Genomic DNA, 19,654 nt, shown 5'->3' with positions numbered 1-19,654 from the left:
CAACTCATCAAAATTCAAACAATCCATGAACAAAATACTAAAACATGCAGTTGTTGTGTAAATGTACTTATGTCTTAGGTTTGAGAGAGAAGTTTCTAAACAGGGGAGGTGGTCCATGATACAACTTTTGGGCCACATTTAGATCAGTCCTGACATTCTTGCCCAGGCATTTTCACCACCATTCACACACTGAGTCATGTGAGTGTCAGGTCATTGATAAACCAGCAGTGGGTGACAGTGATTACTTTTCTCTGCTCATCGTTTAGAGACATTTGTTCTTCCGTTCTATCTTTTTCTTCACAGATTTTTTTCTTGACATCAAACAGTCCCCAATCTAAACAATATTTAGAACTAAGACATCTTAATATATAGCACACCAACAATTGTTTTTCCAACTATAACTCCTCCTATAGGTACACAAACAAGCACCACAATGCATTGTGGTTCTTGCATAGACTTATTATAGATCTTCTGGAAATACGAAAAAATCTGCTTCGGTCAAAAATATACACACAGCAATGCAAATATTTGTTTAAATTTCAGCTTCCCAAACTCATTTTCACCTCAGATGCTTTTGGTAGCCACCCACAAGCAAATTGTTGCATCTTTGACCACTCCTCTTGACAGAATTGGTACAGTCAAACTAAATTTGTTGGCTTTCTGACCAAGAAATTTTTCTTCATCACATTCAGGCCAGTCAAAAACCTTAATTCTAGCCTGATTTAGCCATTTATTTATCGCTTTTGATGTGTGTTTTGGGTTACTGTCTTGTTGGAACACCTACCTGCATTCAAGGCCAAACGTTTTGGCTAAAGATTTTAGGTTTTCCTCAAGAATGTGGAGGTAATCCTCCTCCTTCATTTTACAGTTTATTTTGCGTAAAGCACCAGTTACACTAGCACTAAAATAGCCCCAGAGCAGAATATTACCACCACCATGCTTGACTGTAGGTTCGATGTTCTTGGGGTTAAAGGCCTCATCTTCTCCTCCAAACATATTTCTGGTCATTGTGGTCAAATAGCTATTTTTTTGTTTTACTTGACCTCAGAACTTTCCATCAGGAGACCTTTTCTTTGTCCATGTGATCAACATCAAACTTCAGTTGAGCCTTTAGGTGCTGTTTCTAGAGGAAGAGCTTCTTTCTTGCATGGCAGCCTCTAAGCCCATGGCAATGTAAAACACCTCAGACACTGGCACCAGTGTTCCAGCAGCTTCTAAATCATTGCAGACCTGTTTTTTTGCTGATTCTTGGTTGTCTCTTGATCATCCTGACCAATTATCTCTCAGCAGGGGATAGTTTGTGTTTTCTTCCTGATCGTGGCACTGACACAACTGTACCATGCATTTTATACTTACAAACAGTGGTTTGCACAGATGATTTTGGGATCTGTAGCTATTTTGAAATGGCTCCAAGTGACTTTTCTGACTGCAAGTCAACGATTTGCAATGATTTCAGATCTTTGCTGAGCTTCTCAGAAGTCTACTTAATGTATCAAATGGGCCATAATGAAATTGCTTCAGAGGAATCAGCAGCTGTAGTCAATCATAATCAGTCACTGATAATTTAAGTTGCTGTATGTATATTTTTGACACAGCAGATCTTGTCATATATCTAGAAGACATTTGTTTTGTAGCAAAGAGGCATGTGCTTCAAACATTCCATCATTCAGGGCATAGAAGTGATTAGAAATTCAAGACTGCTAAGATATGTGTGTATACGTACATACATACATATATATATATATATATATATATATATATATATATATATATATATATATATATATATATATATATATATATATATATATAAATAAAAAAATATATTTTTTTTAAATGACATTTTTTTTCTTGTCCTTCAAACACGTTTCTCATTATTGTATTGTCTCTCATTCATACCTGATCCAGTGTTGTCTGGGAAACAGAGTAGTCTTCAATGCTGAGCCTGTCTTTATTGGCCACCACCAGCTGAAATATCCTGGCTAAGGAAGATGAGGCGATCTCATACTGCAGTGTGTTGTAGTGCTTCTCCCGCTGAACACACCCGGGGAAGGAGCTCTCCATAAAGCTCTCAACAGGCTCCAACTCTGGAGATAAGCCTGCTTTAGCTGCCTTGATTTTCATGGTCACTACATAGCCATCGCCAAATCTGTATCAAGGAAACAGTACATTAACATTACACATTTGTCAATATGCAATATAATTACTCAGTGACACTGTGTTGGATCAAAAACTCACAGGAACAATATCACAGGCGTGTTTTGTACAAACCTTCTTAAAGGTCACAGCAGGCCTACTTTTGTGCTCCTAAAATTATGCTTTAGATTCCTTCTGATTGATTTGAACAGGTGGTGTGTTGGTCCAGTTTAGTTCTAACCATCTAAACATCCAGTTTGGGAGAGATGATGTGACACTTTGATGTATTGCCCATTATTGATCTTAAAAGACTGATATCTGACAGTATCCAGCTGCTGGCTGTTAACACTGCTAGATCTTAGTGCTTAATCTTTGGTGAAACTGATACTGTATGTCCAGCTCAAGCTATTTTAACTAAACCACCTCTGACGTCTAAGCAGTAACCATATACATCCATAGGTCACCATCACAGCCAGGCAGAGCAGCTGCAGGTGAGCTCACAACCAGCTGTTGGATACAGTGAATGATCATATTTTTAAATCAAAAAGCACTGATTGCATCAGGTAGAATGTCACATCATCTCACCTTTCTGTAGTATCTAATACGAGTGTTTCTCTATACTGGCACTGAACCAACACACCAACTGAAGGATATGGATCAGAAAGAATGTAAAGCATGTTGTGTGGTAAAGCAAATCAAAAAATCCTCGCTGTGACCCTTGCACCTGTAGTTTTGATCCCACAAGCAACTTTACAACTTAATATTATGAGTACAGATTATTGGCATAGTCAAAGTCTAATTGTATACATTGTCTGTATTATACTACTGAGAAACCATAGGGTTGTTAGACTAGAAAAAAAATTGATCACATATGTTGTCTGACCATGTCTGACGTGTTTATAGTTGTTACAAACAGTAACTGGGGCAACTTATTCCTTAAATTTTTGACAGCATTAATTCTGATATTCAAACAGTATCATAACAGTGAATGAGAATGCTGGACACAAACATACTTGTATTTGAGATGTTGGATGGTACCCAAACACTTGAAGGTCCCATTGACCATGATGGCCAGTCGAGTGCACAGAGCCTCACACTCCTCCATACTGGTGGAAAACAATCAAACATAATCCATCTTTATTTCTACTGCTGCTGCTTCAAGTCTATGAGCAATAAATCATCCTTTCACAGATCTCTGTGGTAAAATCAAGCAAATACCAATCAAGTCATGATTTCATCAACAGTTGTTGGCAGAACAGTTAACTGTCTTTGGTCAGCTGCTGCAGAAAATGTGTGCAGCGGATAAGTTTCATTATTAGATGCTGAACCTGTGTGATGTGAGCACCACAGCCCTGCCGTCCTGAATGACGCTCATGATGGCATTCCACAGAAAGCGCCGAGAGTGTGGGTCCATCCCTGTTGTGGGCTCGTCCTAAATACACACAACCACAAACAACAAACTTGAGTGTGTGAGCACATAATTCCATATGAACAGAGACTAAATCCTTGTCTCTATCAGCATATGGCAAAGAGCTCAGAGTTATGCTAATTTGACTTGAACTGCACAGTTTCCTGCCAATGTGTAAAACATTCGAGGCCAGATTTGACTGAACCCATATGGCTTCCCATCTGGATCCGTAGACCATTTCATTGACAAATCCCTGCATAAAACCCAAAAACCCCAAACAATGGACTAATTAGCTTTTCATCATTGGCTAACTCACCAGCAGCACCAGCACCGGGCAGCCAATCATTGCGATAGCAGTGGAGAGTTTGCGCTTGTTGCCTCCACTGTAAGTGCCTGCACAACAGCCTGCATATTCTGTCAACCCCAGCTTCTGGATGCCCCACTCTGCCACCTGCAGGGAGAAGTGCTGTGCTTAGTGTCTACTTCAATCCAAAACTGACCTTTTAGAATGGGATCCCCACTGCTAACAGAGCCTTTATAACAACATGATAGAGCAAAACTAAAAGGACAAAACAAGCATTAGTAAATACTGAGTAACAGTAAAGAGGATAAACAGTACAACACAAAATCAACAAAACAGAAGCTCACTATCTAGAGTTTTGTCAGCCTGTCATTTTAGCAGAGTTAAACATCTTTAGACCATTCATTATGTACAGCAGCTGGAGTCCTACTTACTCTGGCAATCTCTGACTCAGGTACTCCTCTGAGACGAGCGTAAAGGTAGAGATGCTCCCTGCCGGTAAGGAGCTCATCGATGGCATCAAACTGTGGGCAGTAGCCCATATTCTGGTGAACATCCAGAATCTCTGTCAGGATGCTACAAAATAAGACACAAAGTGTCAGTCACTGCAGTGAGTTGATGAGCACAAAACATGGTAGGAATAACAAAATATCAAACAATTTCTGAATGAAGTTAGACCTCTACAGGGATTATTTAAGCCTGCATTCCACAGCTGTGAGGAAGTTGACTCATCTGATGAAATGTATAAATAAGAACAAAAACATTGCAATAAGTGACATATAATCCTCTTGCCAATTGTATATATCAATTGCCTGGATACATTTGCCATTACGTACTGTCATCTCCGACATCAGTGCCTAGCAGTGTTGACTAGTTAAAGTTGTAGGGTCACAAGATTTTTTAAGGCAGGGTTCACCCTGGACAGGTCACCAGTCTATCAGAGGGCAACACAGAGAGACAAACAAGCACACTCACGTTCACACCTACAGACAATTTAGAATCACAACTGTGGACTGTGGGAGGAAGCTGGAGTACCCAGAGAAAACTCACGCATGCACTGGGAGAACATGCAAACTCCAATCAGAAAGATCCCAGGCTGTGACTATACACTACTGTTCAAAAGTTTGGGGTCACCCAGGCAATTTCATATTTTCCATGAAAATTCACACTTTTAATCATGTACTATCATAACTGCACAAAGGTTTTCTAATCATCAATTAGCCTTTCAACACCATTAGCTAACACAATGTAGCATTAGAACACAGGAGTGATGGTTGCTGGAAATGTTCCTCTGTACCCCTATGGAGATATTCCATTAAAAATCAGCTTTTTCCAGCTAGAATAGTCATTTACCACAATAACAATGTCTTGACTGGATTTCTGATTCATTTAATTTTATCTTCATTTAAAAAAATGTTTTTCTTTCAAAAATGAGGAAATTTCGAAGTGACCCTAAACTTTTAAACGGTAGTGTAGCTATATGAGATTTGGACTTCAAATACTAATTCAGGCCCATTTTGTTGTCACACAGTTAATGTCAGAGTCACTGTCTAACTCCATGAACTGTTTCTGGTTGTCATCCATCTGAAACTGTAGTGATAAACCAAGAGATGGGATTTCATACACACACACACACACACACACACACACACACATATATATATACACACATACACATGGAAATATATATCTTTCCATGTAGCGGTGAAGAGAGAGTTTTATTGTCCAGGGACATTTTTTCGCCTGAGCTTTATGTACCTGTAACCAGCCACAGTAGCCTCCCCAGAGCTGACGTCTGTGTCACCAGTCAGCATTTTGAAGGTCGTCGTCTTTCCAGCGCCATTGACTCCCAAGAGACCAAAGCACTAAGACAAAAAGACAACCAAGCTCTAAATACAAGGACAAATAAAATGCTGAAAATGAAATGCTGAAATGAACTTGCTATAGAGAATGCCAGTCAACATCATTATGGCTCAAACATTCTAATTTTCTTGACTGGACTGAGAAGAGAAGTCTATGTACTTGCATGTATTGACAAAAGAATATGAGAACAATAACAAATACTCCCAGATAAAACAGACGAGATATAAATATAGTTCTGTATGTTGCAAAGCATACTGTAGTGCATCTCTAATACTCTGGCTGAAAGCTAAATCAGTATGTAGGTTTGTTTGAACAAATACAAAAAGAGAAAATTAATGGCAAACAGACAAGAGAGTAGTGGAATTTGATGCAAATAAACTAAGTGACTTTACCTCTCCTGCAGGGACTCCCACACAAATCCGGTTCACAGCTGCCCTCTTCCTGCCCACATACGTCTGTGCAGAAAGGGCAGGGAGACAATGACAACTCTCTTCATTAACAGCCACAATAGCAAAAATGGTATTGTTTGTAGCTTCCCACATTTAAGCTAACTGCTTTTTCAGGATTAAGATTTGGTGTTAGGATAAAGGTCAGACTTAGGACTAGGCATTCAGCTGTGATGGTGAAGGTAAGGGGCTATGAAATGAAATAAATTAGTGAGTAACCGACACGAGGATAGGACCCTGAATTGTTTAAATCAATAATTTGCTGTTTCAGATCTTTGCTGAGCTTCTCAGAATTTCCCACTGGCGTGTTTGTAGCTGAGTGTAATTAATGTATCAAATGGGCCCTCATTAAACTGTCTCAGAGGAGTCAGCAGCTGTAGTCAACTGTAATCAGTCATTAGAAATTAAGAGGCCATGACATAAAGAAAATTTTGATTATCACAGCTTTGTACTGTTGTTGTGTGTATATTTTTGACCCAGCACATTTGGTCATATTTCCAGAAGACCTATAATAAATCCATGAAAGTGAAATGTGTCTCAGATTCCATCATAGAAAATTCAGTTACGAGAACCATTGACATCTCAAGGCTGTCATGATATACATGTTCTTTACAAGTATGTGGAAACTCTGAGTGCGACTGTTTGTCAAACAACGTCATGCCAAAGTGAATTTAATATAATAAATGTTATGTACAGTCACTGTAAGGGGTTTGTTTATACACTACCGTTCAAAAGTTTGGGGTCACTTAGAAATGTACTTATTTTTGAAAGAAAAGCAGTTTTTTCAATGAAGATAACATTAAATTAATCAGAAATACAGTCTAGACATTGTTAATGTGGTAAATGACTGTTCTAGCTGGAAACAGCTGATTTTTAATGGAACATCTCCATAGGGGTACAGAGGAACATTTCCATCAACCATCACTCCTGTGTTCTAATGCTACATTGTGTTAGCTAATGGTGTTGAAAGGCTCATTGATGATTAGAAAACCCTTGTGCAGTTATATGTTAACACATGAATAAAAGTGTGGGTTTTCATGGGAGACATGAAATTCCCTAGGTGACCCCAAACTTTTGAAAAGTAATGAAATTATATTTCATCATGACCTGGAAGAAACAAAGGAGCTTAAAATACGTGCACTACTACAGTCTAAACTGAAACATCACGATGACGTCACAGACATGTCAGTGATTTTTACCTTAGACAGGTCCTTGATATGCAGGATGTCTGTCTTGCTCCCTCCATCATAAATTCTGTGCCTCTCTGCTGCCACATCGTCGTCTTCATCTTGTATTCGAGTCTGCTTACAGTCCGATAACCTGAAGGTGAAAGAACTACATCCATGAGAAGGCTTTAACTACAACTGAGGTGCACCTTATCTTATCTGGCAACCGTTAAGTTTTCACCCAGTGTGAAATAATGATTCAGTTTTTGTTTATCTTTACTCCAAAGTTTAGCTGGTGTGTCAAGCTCTTACCAGTGGTCCATGAAAAACCGGTATTGGATCAGAAGATTGAGAATAAAGTAGACAAAGCCTTCCACTGCCATAAAGGCAATATTTTTTCCCACAAAGTCCCACTGGAAAGGGTCCAGTGTGTGCTCTTCACCTGGAAACATAGATAAAGTCTGTTCTAAAAAGAAACTCATTCATCAGTGAGCAAAAACAAAACTTTCATATATCGCACAGACTCAATTAATTGTAACAGACAATTAGAGCTTAACTTTCTCTCAGGAATATGACACAGTTAAGGCTGGGCTGGTCAAAAATGTATACAGAGTGATATTAAGGGTGCAAACTACTACATAATGAACCACAAGAGCAAATTCTGTTAAGTCCTGCTGAACATTTTCATTTAAAAATGTTTGTAGCATGGAATGTTATCAACTAAAGTCATAACCCATGTATTCAGAACTTACCAAACCTGGCATAAACATCAGTAACAGCCTGGTTCATGGCCATGTCTATCAGTCCTCGCCCCAGGCAGAAGTGAGGGAAGACCAGCAGGGTTTTCTTCAGGCACTCATTGAACATCAGCAAAGACTGGCAACACAAAAACACACACACACACACACACACATTCATTTTATATTCAGTTCATTTTTTCCCTGAGACAACATTTCTATATAGAAACAAGTTAATATGATACTATATGTGATCATGTTGCAGGAGAAACATCTTGGGTTACATGATGAGATACACTGGGCTAAATATCTCATTTGTCAAACAGCATTTGCATCATATCTAATAAATGTTTTGAACTGCATGATGTCTAAATGGGGCTGCACAGTGGCTTGCAACTAGGAGATCCCCGGTTCGCATCCCAGCCTTCCAGGGATCTTTCTGCATGGAGTTTGCATGTTCTCCCTGTGCATGCATGGGTTTTCTCCATGTACTGCGGCTTCTTCCCACAGTTCAAAAACAGACTAAGGTTAATTGGTGATTCTAAATTGTCCATAGGTGAGAATGTGAGTGTGCTTGTTTGTCTCCAGCCTCCCACGACTCTAATGAGGATTAAGCAGTATACAGCTAATGGATGGATGAAACAGAACCTCTGTTTTGTCCAATAATCCCTGTTGTGTCTTTTTTTTTTTTTTTTTTGCATGCATGGATGCACCCCTACCCTTATTACAACACCAAGATCCAACACTGAACCTTCTTTCAACGCTCTTCATGTATTGGCTAAAGCAAAAGTGATTCGTATTGGTTCAAAAATGCTTCGACAAACTCTTTTAAAGTTTTCTGTCTTGCTTTTGAATAAAAACACTGATTCACTCCACCTCCAGTGGTTCTCTCATGACTCATGTGTTGTGGGATTCATCAGAGAGCTGAGAAGAGACGAGTGCAGATGTGCAACAGGTGGCAAACACTATTTCCTTTGTTTTCACTGAGCAGGAAGTCACCTGTTACAATAAGAGCAGCATCTGTCCCCTCACCACCTCCTTCTGTTTCCTCCTCCTCCTCTCTTTTCTTTCTTGAAACACTTGACAGAGCGACTGTTAGCAGTTGTTATTGCTGTCTTACATGTTCAGATTCACTCCTTAGGTGTCTAACTGGAACCCTCAGTGTAACCCTGCACTGCACACCTGTGACCCAACTTCTTTTCACTCCTTATGTGAATTATTATTATCTTTTGTGTCGGCACCTTCTATTCAGTTGAAGTTTGCTGTATAGTTTTTGTCAGATATACCTCTAAGAGAAGACATTTTGACATGTCAGAGTAGGTAAAGCACAGGCACAGATATGACTGCATTCAATATATGTACTGAAAAGACAGGGTTCAAGTGTTGTGCCTTCAGGCTCACAGTCACTGTCTTTTGACTTAGGCCTTACATGGGTATTTTTAAAACGTGTTTGTTTCCTCCTGTGTAATGAAAATGAATCTCTATCCACATGAAAATGCAAAAAATGCAAAAACGAAATTGAAGCACTTTCAAGGGCATGCTAAAACAACAATAGGCAGCAATATAACAATAAACTTAGAGCACATTCGCCAATCAGTATCGTTAAAGAAGCAGGGTAAGTTTATTTCTGTAGCACAATTCATGCACAAGGCAATTCAAAGTGCTTTACAATGGCAAAGAAATTTATTACGAAGATGATTAAAAGGTAGACATTAAAACCATGTGTTAAAATCATAGAAATGAAATATAATTTAAGCAAAAAAATCAACATGAAATTCTATGATGACAAAAAATAAGATTAAAAGAGAGAGTAAATAAAATCACTTCAAAAGTTACAGTGCAGTGCTGGGATTAAGACAGGCAATAATCAAAGGCAACAGTAAATAAATAATTGTTTAACTCTGATTTAAAGGAGCTGAGAGTTTCATCAGACCTGCAGTTTTCTGGAAGTTTGTTCCAGATATGTGGAGCATTAAAACTGAAAGCTGCTTCTCCTTTTTTGGTTCTAACTCTGGGGACACAGAGCAGACCTGTACCAGAGGATGGTTCATATAGTAAAAAGAGGTCAGTGATATACTTAGGCCCTAAACCATTCACAGCTTTATAAGCTAACAAATGCATTTTCAAGTCTGTCCTCTGCGAGACCACAAGCCAGTGCAAAGACTTCAAATCTAGAGTGATGTGATCAACATCCGCCTTGACATAGAGGAAGAGTAACTGTACATTTATGTGTAAAATACTGTTATCAAGGTAAGTACTGACACAATTTCTGCCACGTATGCCATTGCACAAAATTAAGATGATAGTACAGACTCTAAAATCACAAGCCAAAAACTCTGTCAACTTAACAGAGTGAGCAATGTTTCAAATAATGCCCATGTGGAAAGGTTATAACTACTGAGCCGCTGTTAACGTTAAGGGAAATAACTGTGCTTTTTCTACCATGCTGTGAAAAAGCACCAGTGTCTTCTCACACACTAGATTTTCTTGAGTCAAACTAATTTTGATTGTCCTGTCCCTTCTGGTCTTGATGCTGTTTCATACTACTGCACATTTACCTGCTCTCTAATGATCTACAGACTCCAGGCTGCACTTAATTTATTGGATTTTTTTTTGGTCACTTGAAGTTGGCAAAATCTATTTTTTGAAAACAGGAGCAACATTAGCCCTCACTTGTCAATTTTTTTTGACCACCTGTATATAGATATTAACGCTGCTACAAAATACAGATTTGTAACCTTTAAATGCTGCATTGTTTCATGTTGAAGGAAAACAGATTTTGAATGATCAGCAACATTCCAGAGTTGTCACAGCTGTCATGCTGGACTTAAGTAGTCAAAAAAATAAATTATTGTAGGTTTAATTTGTATATGTAACCACTGATTAACTTAATTATCTGCCTTTATGCTACCAATGAGATCCTAATACAGATGAGGTATAACACCAATATTCCTTAACTGTCTACGGTGCCTCACACCAGAAGTAACATGACTGTTGTAAAACAGCTAAACTTAAAGTGAAAAGCAGATTTGTCCAAATACAAACCCTAGTGTTAGAGTTAAGCGTGAATTCAAATATGCATTATCTGCAATGTAACATTTAGGAACAACAACACATTTATTGACTGTGCAATATGTTATAATCAATATGTCCTTACCTGATTGTTCTCAAATAGTTCCAGAATGAAAGTGATGGCACTGCCGTTGATGCCAATAAACAGGTTGATGCAGGACAGAGACACATACGCAGTGCTTGGGATGCTGAATATGTAGGACATAGGATACATCATTGGCGTCACTGACCACCTAAAGGGAGGTGAGTCCGAGAAAAGACAAACATATATTGTTTTATTTTAGATCAGTCCTTTCTGTGCATGTCAGTTCATGTCATCTCTATTTGATGCATGTTGTTCTCGATGAATTTCTTTGTTGTGTCTACGCAGGTGATTTTGAATGATCAGTCACATTCCCTTCCTACACACCCATGCAGAAGAAACCCCAGGTGACAGGGCAGAGAGGAGAGGGGACTGACAAGTGCAGTTATTCAATTCTTGTGTCATTCAGTCACATATTTGTTTCTTCTTCACTGGTGAGGCATTCTAATGAGAACCTTGGGGTGCTCTCACATTATAATCATCACAACAGCACAATTATTTATTATTCTGTTCTGTGTTTTACCATTTTTCAAAAGCAAAACAAAACTGAATTTAATTAAATGAAGCACCAGCTTACCCATAGAGGAGAAGCAGCACTATCAGAGCTGGCAGGTTGGATGATGATGTGTAACACTTTTTGTCAAAAGCCATGAAAATGCCAACTACCATTGCAGTGCTGAGAGAGTAGTTTATCTAGAGGAACAAACATTTAAAGAGAATACAAAGACAGAATTCTTAAATGATAAAAAAAAAAAACAGCAAGATGTAAGAATAACAATCTCCTAAAGGTTCAATGAAAGACATCAAAGCATTTGAAGTATCTTATCTATCTAGTAATAAGATATCATTATTGCCCATAATAATTGGCATTCATTATTACTCTGCCAAGGAATGCGGCGGAGTAATGTGATGATTGGCGTTGGTTTGTCTGTCCGTCTCTTTGTCTCTCTTTCTATTCGCACCATTACTCAAAAATGGAGCAACGGATTTGGATGAAATTTTCAGGGAAGGTCAGAAATGACACAAGGACCAAGTGAGTAGATTTTAGCAGTGATGTGACTTATAGTCTGGAGCTACGGATTTGGTAAAGATTTCTGTATCATTGTGAGATAGCGGCAAAGCGTCACTGTAACTATGACATGAAGTGAACACTACATCAGCTGCCTGCTGATGATCACATGATTGCGATCCTACTACAAATCGATTGCTACAGAGCAGGAATTTTTTTTAAATTTCATACCTCAGAAGTCACACAACAACTGAGCAACCTTGGTGGAGTACTGCACTCTCTGAGTGCTGTTCTTGTTCAAAAGTATATCTTTTATACTGAAAATGTTTTTATCGTCATATAACTTATTTTCTATATAAAAGAAAGTGAAGTTTTAGCAATAATACACGACCGTTCAAAAGTTTGGGGTCACTTAAGGCGCTTTTCCACTAGCACCTACTCGGCTCAACTCTACTCGACTCAACTCGGTTTAGGTTGTTTTCTATTACAACTGAGTACCACCTCATCGTGGGTGGAGTCATCATAGCACGGTGGTCTGGAAGTCCCTAAACGTCATTTGTGTGCGACACAAACGCAACACAACAATGGAGGACATCGAGGCGATGGTATACCTGCTGCTTGGTCTATGGCTTTTTGTCAGATTCCTGTTCCATGAAGAGCAATGCGCACCGTCGCTGTTGCCAGTTTTTTTTTTTTTTTTTTTTTTAAATGGTGGGATTGGTTTTCGTGAAGGAGTTGCTCTGCACTCTGTAGACGTCACATTATCGGTTCAACTCAGCTCGCTTGGAACCCCAGCTGAGTAGGTACTAAAATAGTACCTGGTACCAGGTACTATGTCCTAATGGAAAACCTCACAAACCGAGTAGAGTCGAGCCGACTAGGTGCTAGTGGAAAAGTGCCATTAGAAATGACCTCATTTTTGAAAGAAGAACATTACTTTTCAGTGAAGATAACATTGAATCAATCAGAAATATAGTCTACACGATATTAATGAGGTAAATGACTATCCTAGCTGGAAACAGCTGATTTTTAATGGAATATCTCCATAGGGGTACGGAAGAACATTTCCAGCAACCATCACTCCTGTGTTCTAATGCTACATTGTGTTAGCTAATGGTGTTGAAAGGCTAATTGATGATTAGAAAACCTTTGTGCAGTTATGATAGTACATGATTAAAAGTGTGAATTTTCATGGAAAATATGAAATTGCCTGGGTGACCCTAAACTTTTGAACATTTGTGTATGTGATGTCCATCTCACATTGACCCAAACCTCAATTCACTTACCATGTCCCAGAAGAAGTTGGAAACCCAATAAACTAAAGGGCTGACCCCACTGACAAACTGCAGGTGTTTGGCTTTGGTCACTCGCTCCTGAATAAGGTAGAGGACAAAGCTGGCAGGAATGAAGGACATGGCGAAAATAACACAGATTGCCACCACGGCATCTACTGAAGTGGTCAACCTGAAGAAGGAAATGAATAAAGTCAGTGCGGTATATTCTGCTCTGTGATTTTGCCATCAGAAGACTAAACATGACATAATACTTTCAGAAAATGCTGTTATACAGTCTCCCACAGTATAGAAATATTAAAGAAACAAGGTTAAAAATTATTGTCTAACTGAAAAAAATGTTTATTATTACATCTAATACAAGGAACCATGTTAATTTAGAAATCCGTGAGGTATATTATTATAGCCGGACTGATTTAAGGCTTTGGTGGCTGGTAAGAACAAAATAATATTCAAGAATGTGTCTTTTTTACATCACCCAACACAACAGTAAAAAATATCCTGCACTCTTGTGATAGATAGATAGATAGATAGATAGATAGATAGATAGATAGATAGATAGATAGATAGATAGATAGATAGATAGATAGATAGATAGATGATAGATAGATAGATAGATAGATAGATAGATAGATAGATAGATAGATAGATAGATAGATGATAGATAGATAGATAGATAGATAGATAGATAGATAGATAGATAGATAGATAGATAGATAGATAGATAGATAGATAGATAGATAGATAGATAGATAGATAGATAGATAGATAGATAGATAGATAGATAGATAGATAGATCTGATCTCACTTATCTTCTCTAAGAATTATGGTTTTAATGTACAAATCAGGGCTGCATGGTGGCTCAAGGTTAGCACGGTTGCCTCACAGCTAGAAGATCTCTGGTTCCCAATCTTTCTGCATGGAGTTTGCATGTTCTCCCTGTGCATGCATTTTCTTTGGGTACTTCGGCTTCTTCCCACAGTCCAAAAACATGTTGAGGTTAATTAACAATTCTGTGTGTCCTTGTGATAGACTGGTGACCTGTCCAAGGTGTCCCCTGCCTTCGCCCTAAGTCAGTTTGCATGCACAGGGAGAACATGCAAACTCCATGCAGAAAGATCCCGGGAAGGCCAGGACGCAAACCAGGGATCTTCTTGCTGCAAGGCGAAAGTGCTAACCACTACACCACTGTGCAGCCCATGGATGAACCCTTCAGGTTAAATAATTAAAACAAAAAAGAAATATAAAAAGTAACGTTTACACAGTGACTTCAGAAAGCTGCTCTTTGGTGAGGTTCAGAGGGTGGTTGATGGCAGTGATGCCAAATTCGACAGGTTTGGCAGATGGTGGAAGGAAGGCCCTTAGAATAGCATTGTTAGCCACATTCATGAAGGCCACCATGGCATGCCAGCCTTTGTTATTATACCACACCTAACAGAGGAAAGCAGAGTTAACAGAACACATCTCATAACTGCCTAGCTTGATGATTATCATCCTGATATAAAATATTGTGGGTGAAAGATAAAATTCTTTATAACTGTCATTATATGTTAAGTGGAAAGCAACTCTGAATCTGATTTGTTATTTGTGGAAAAAAAAACATTTCTATTCAGCTCACACTTACCTTAATATTAAATTCACTTTCCATGTAACCTAAGAAAGGACCAATCTCCCTCAGTGCAAGTCCACAATAGTAACCCTGTAAACAACAGTGCTCATTTTAACCTGAAGGATTTTACACTTTACTCTTGTATCTAAATGAATAAGAGCAGAATAATTACCCCTGTGATGTTGAGCATTCGTCCCAGTTGATGGAAAACATTCTGGATGTCTTTAGGGTTCACATCCAGGATGGGAAGTTGTCCTCCTACTGACAGACCTCCATATCTAATAACAGTTAATATTTAGATTTAAGATCCCACATCAATTTGTCTAGATAATATTCACAAGAGAGAGACTAATACTGAAGGACACAAAGGACAAATGATTACCTCTGTTCATTCACCCAGTATTTGCTCTTCAAACTGTGAAATAAAATTTAGAATTTTATCAAGAAGAATGGTCAATTAAACTGTATACAAACACTGGTCAAACAGAATTATTTACAGAGCATTGCATTCAAAGCATTAATTAGGGCATTTTTTAGATTTAAAGAAGCTCTTTTTGTGATTTTTGTTTACAGCATCATCATCTCCAGAGGTGCGAAGACGCATAAATCTTTTCTTACTTATACCACTTGAATGCAAAACTAAACTATACTGAGCTCTACCTGACTCTTATGAGAGTGGGGTAGGTTTTGACCAGGTAGTCAGAGATGTTCCTGTCTGTTAGATCCAGCATGGTGTCTCCTGTGACCTCCACTCGCTGGCGAGGAGGCAGGCCTCCTGCGCCGACAGGACAGACGGGCATCATGGTCAGCTTCTTAGTGCTGCTGCACTGGCACAAGGGTGATGGGTTTCTCTGATTCCACTCAGGACTCAGTAAGATGTTGCTGACCACAGGGGAGACATCAGGATACTCCCACTCTGAGGATCCATTACTGCAAGGCAGTCTAAAGGGAGAGGAGTGGAGAAACAAAGCATTGTCAGGACGCTGATGTGATACTACCAGCAAAACGTTTGGACACACCTTCTCATTCAATGTTTTTTCTTTAGTTTTACTACTTTCTACTTTGTAGATACATAATGAAAACATCAAAACTATGAAGCAAGACATAGGGAATTATATAGCAAACAAACAATTGTGGAATAACTGTAAACATGTTTTATATTTTAGATTCCTCAAAGTAGCCACCCTTTGCTTTGATGACAGCCTTAAAAACCCTTGTCATTCTCTCAATGAGCTTCATGAGGTAGTCATCTGAAATGGTTTTCACTTCACAGTTGTTCCTTGCCAGGGTTAGTTTGTGGAATTTCTTGCCTTCTTAATGGGGTTGGGACCATCAGTTGTGTTGTGCAGAAGTCAGATTGGTACACAGCTGACAGCCCTATTTTACAACTGTTAAAATCCATATTATGGCAAGAATCAATCAGCTAAGTAAAGAGAAATGACAGTCCATCATTACTTTAAGAACTGATGGTCAGTCAGTCCAGAGAATTACAAAAATTTTGAATGTATCCCCAAGTGCACTTACAAAAACCATCAAACGCTACGATGAAACTGGCTCACATGAGGACCGCCCCAGGAAAGGAAGAGCAAGAGTCACCTCTGCTGCTGAGGATAAGTTCATCCGAGTCACCAGCCTCAGAAATCACAAGTTATCAGCACCTCAGATTAGAGCCCAGATAAATGCCACATAGAGTTCTAGTAGCAGACACATCTCTACATCAACTGTTCAGAGGAGACTGAACCAATCAGGCCTTCATGGTCAAATAGCTGCTAAGGAACCACTACTAAGGAAAAGAAACAAGCAGGAGAGATTTGTTTGGGCCAAGAAAGGAATGGACATTAGACCAGTGGAAATCTGTGCTTTGGTCTGATGAATCCAAACTGGAGATCTTTGGTTCCACCTGCTGCGTCCTTGTGCGATGCAGAAAAGGTGAATGGATGGTCTCTACATGCATGGTTCCCACCATGAAGCATGGAGGAGGAGGTGTGATGGTGTGGAGGTGCTTTGCTGGTGACACTGTTGGGGATTCATTCAAAATTGAAGACACACTGAACCAGCATGGCTACCACAGCATCCTGCAGTGACATGCCATCGCGTTTAGTTGGACCATCATTTATTTTTCAACAGGACAATGATCCCAAACACACCTCCAGGCTGTGTAAGGGCTTTTTGACCAAGAAGGAGAATGATGGAGTGCTGCATCATATAACCTGGTCTCCACCGTCACCTGACCTAAACCCAATCCAGATGGTTTGGGATGAGATGGACCACAGAGTGAAGGCGAAAGCGCCAATAAGTGCTCAGCATCTCTGGGAACAGCTTCAGGACTTTTGGAAAACCATTTCAGATGACTACCTCATGAAGCTCATGGAGAAAATGACTAGAGTGTGTAAAGCAGTAATGAAAGCAAAGGGTGGCTATTTTAAAGAATCTAAAACATGAAACATGTTTTGACTTATTTCACAGTTTTTACTTTACTATATAATTCCATATATGTTCATTCATAGTTTTGATGACTTCAGTGAGAATCTGCAATGTAAATAGTCATGAAAATTTAAAAAAAAAAAAAAAAAACATTATATGAGATGTGTCCAAACTTTTGACTGTTAGTGTACATTCTCAGGTATAGTTTTTGCCCTGTGTTGTATATGACTTCAGCAATATATTATCAACTACATGTCTTATCCTAATCCACTTTCACTGAAAAATAATGAACATTTTGATTTTCACAACTATATCTAAATTGTATTGTTTTTCTTTGCAATAGCAGTGCCTGCAAAATTATTTTATCTGAGTACAATGGTTCTGATTCTGTCAGGTCAAACCTATAAGACCTTGACTATTTTTGAGCTCTAGGTAATTAAAAGGGCTAACCATACATGCTGCATTCTGTTTGTTGTTGTTTTTTTTTTTTTCCAGAACAATCTAGGCTATCTAGATCTCCCAAATGTGATGGTCGAAGACTGTATCACTTAGAAACTGGGAAAAATAATATCTATTTACAGCCAAAAGGAAATTCTATGAAGTTTTTACATCCAATAGTCTACATGCAGGTGTGGCAAACCAGGCAAGTATTTGCCTTTCACTCCCCATTGCAAACATGGGGCCTCAAGTAGTCACTTTGCCTTGATCCCCACAAGTGTCTAGGATGCCTTCTTGCACCCAGGTGACGTGTGTTCGTCTTCTGACCACAGTTTTTTTCGATCATTGCAATGAAAAGCAAATCTATTATTGTGTGTTCTTTTTGTAATGTTAGCCATATGTTGGAGACAGGGCAGAAATTTGTCGTATTTTCAAAACCAGTCATTTATCAACACACAGAGAAACAGCTAGTATCACTGGAAAGGGTAAGTTCTGTTGTTTATGTGGATATGCAGTATGTCCACCCTATGAATGTGGTGACCATTGTGACTTATTTAGGAAATGTGGAAAAATGTGAAAATTGGTGAAGAAATTGTTGAAGACACTACTTTACAGAAGTCTGATCTGTCTTCATGATGTTATTATTTAGTATGTAAGTACATACGTAGTAAAACATCATTAAAAAGCTCTGGTTCTGGATTGCAGTTGTGGTTACTCATGAACTTATCATGACATAGATAGTAACATATCTAGATTATTATTATTCCGCCAAGGAACAGCAGAGTTATGTGACGATCAGCATACGTTTGTTCGTCTGTCTGTCTGTTAGCAACATTTCTCAAAAACAAACTAACAGATTTGGATGAAATTTTCAGGAACGGTTTGAAGTTACACAAGGACTAAGTGATTAGATTTTGACAGTGATGTGGCTTATAGTCTGAATCCACAGATTTTTAAAAGATTTCTGTATCACTGTGTCACTTTAACTATGACAACAAATGAACACCATGTCAGCTGCCTGCTGACGATCACAAGATTGCGATCCTACTACAAATCAACTTTTACAGACTTGTTGGGACTTGTCCATCGGAAATGATACAAGGAACAATTGATTAAATTGTAGGAGTGTTTCCGAGTCCCATCAATTCCCGCCGCCCGCTACATATTTAGCACATGCGATTTGGTATCCGTACGTAATGTACACATGCATAACACACGCCTGTCCTCAGTGCAAGGTCATTTTGTTTGTGGGTGCATCTATGTTAAATGGCCACAATCTATAGTGTGGTGATTTTTGCCACAAATTTTTTCAAGATTTCAGCTGTCGGAAATGATACGACTGTGCAGCCTTGGCGGAGTACTGTGCTCTCTGAGTGCTTTTCTTGTTTATCAATGCAATGAAAAGTTCATGAAAAATTCAGATGAGAATGATGGATGTGAAGACGGGAACACACCAGTATGGAGGTTTTAACCAGGATTAGATTTGATATCCCACATGTGAATGAATGTATCAGTTGTGGGATAGTTAAGATTATAGCTTTAGTCATAATACTCACCCGAGTGGTTCTCCTTCCATGCATCGTGTGCCCAGGCCTGGTCGGTTTAACAAGCGCTCTGCAAAGTGTTTCATTTTGGGGTCAAATGGTTGCTCATTGCTGAAGATGGTGAGTA

At 38.8% G+C, this 19,654-nt stretch overlaps 1 protein-coding gene across 2 annotated transcripts in view; it reads right to left on the bottom strand.

Annotated features, from left to right (window-relative positions):
• The window catches only part of LOC111563595 (retinal-specific phospholipid-transporting ATPase ABCA4-like), a 59,844-nt gene that overhangs the window by 877 nt on the left and 39,313 nt on the right, over positions 1 to 19,654 (bottom strand). For both annotated transcript variants that reach the window (XM_055014387.1, XM_055014388.1), the window contains 19 exons: positions 19,540 to 19,638; positions 15,782 to 16,063; positions 15,504 to 15,536; positions 15,294 to 15,399; positions 15,137 to 15,211; positions 14,774 to 14,943; positions 13,507 to 13,684; positions 11,789 to 11,904; positions 11,215 to 11,362; positions 8,073 to 8,196; positions 7,633 to 7,762; positions 7,354 to 7,474; positions 6,101 to 6,163; positions 5,604 to 5,710; positions 4,280 to 4,421; positions 3,861 to 3,995; positions 3,465 to 3,568; positions 3,150 to 3,242; positions 1,900 to 2,149 (listed from right to left, as the gene is read on the bottom strand). In XM_055014387.1, coding sequence (XP_054870362.1) covers positions 1,900 to 2,149; positions 3,150 to 3,242; positions 3,465 to 3,568; positions 3,861 to 3,995; positions 4,280 to 4,421; positions 5,604 to 5,710; positions 6,101 to 6,163; positions 7,354 to 7,474; positions 7,633 to 7,762; positions 8,073 to 8,196; positions 11,215 to 11,362; positions 11,789 to 11,904; positions 13,507 to 13,684; positions 14,774 to 14,943; positions 15,137 to 15,211; positions 15,294 to 15,399; positions 15,504 to 15,536; positions 15,782 to 16,063; positions 19,540 to 19,638 — 2,476 coding nt within the window. The remainder of the gene's footprint in view (positions 1 to 1,899; positions 2,150 to 3,149; positions 3,243 to 3,464; positions 3,569 to 3,860; positions 3,996 to 4,279; positions 4,422 to 5,603; positions 5,711 to 6,100; positions 6,164 to 7,353; positions 7,475 to 7,632; positions 7,763 to 8,072; positions 8,197 to 11,214; positions 11,363 to 11,788; positions 11,905 to 13,506; positions 13,685 to 14,773; positions 14,944 to 15,136; positions 15,212 to 15,293; positions 15,400 to 15,503; positions 15,537 to 15,781; positions 16,064 to 19,539; positions 19,639 to 19,654) is intronic.

Source organism: Amphiprion ocellaris, chromosome 10 (assembly GCF_022539595.1).
Source record: "Amphiprion ocellaris isolate individual 3 ecotype Okinawa chromosome 10, ASM2253959v1, whole genome shotgun sequence".
Classification (NCBI taxonomy): domain Eukaryota; kingdom Metazoa; phylum Chordata; class Actinopteri; family Pomacentridae; genus Amphiprion; species Amphiprion ocellaris.
This window is presented reverse-complemented; position numbering and strand designations above follow the sequence as displayed.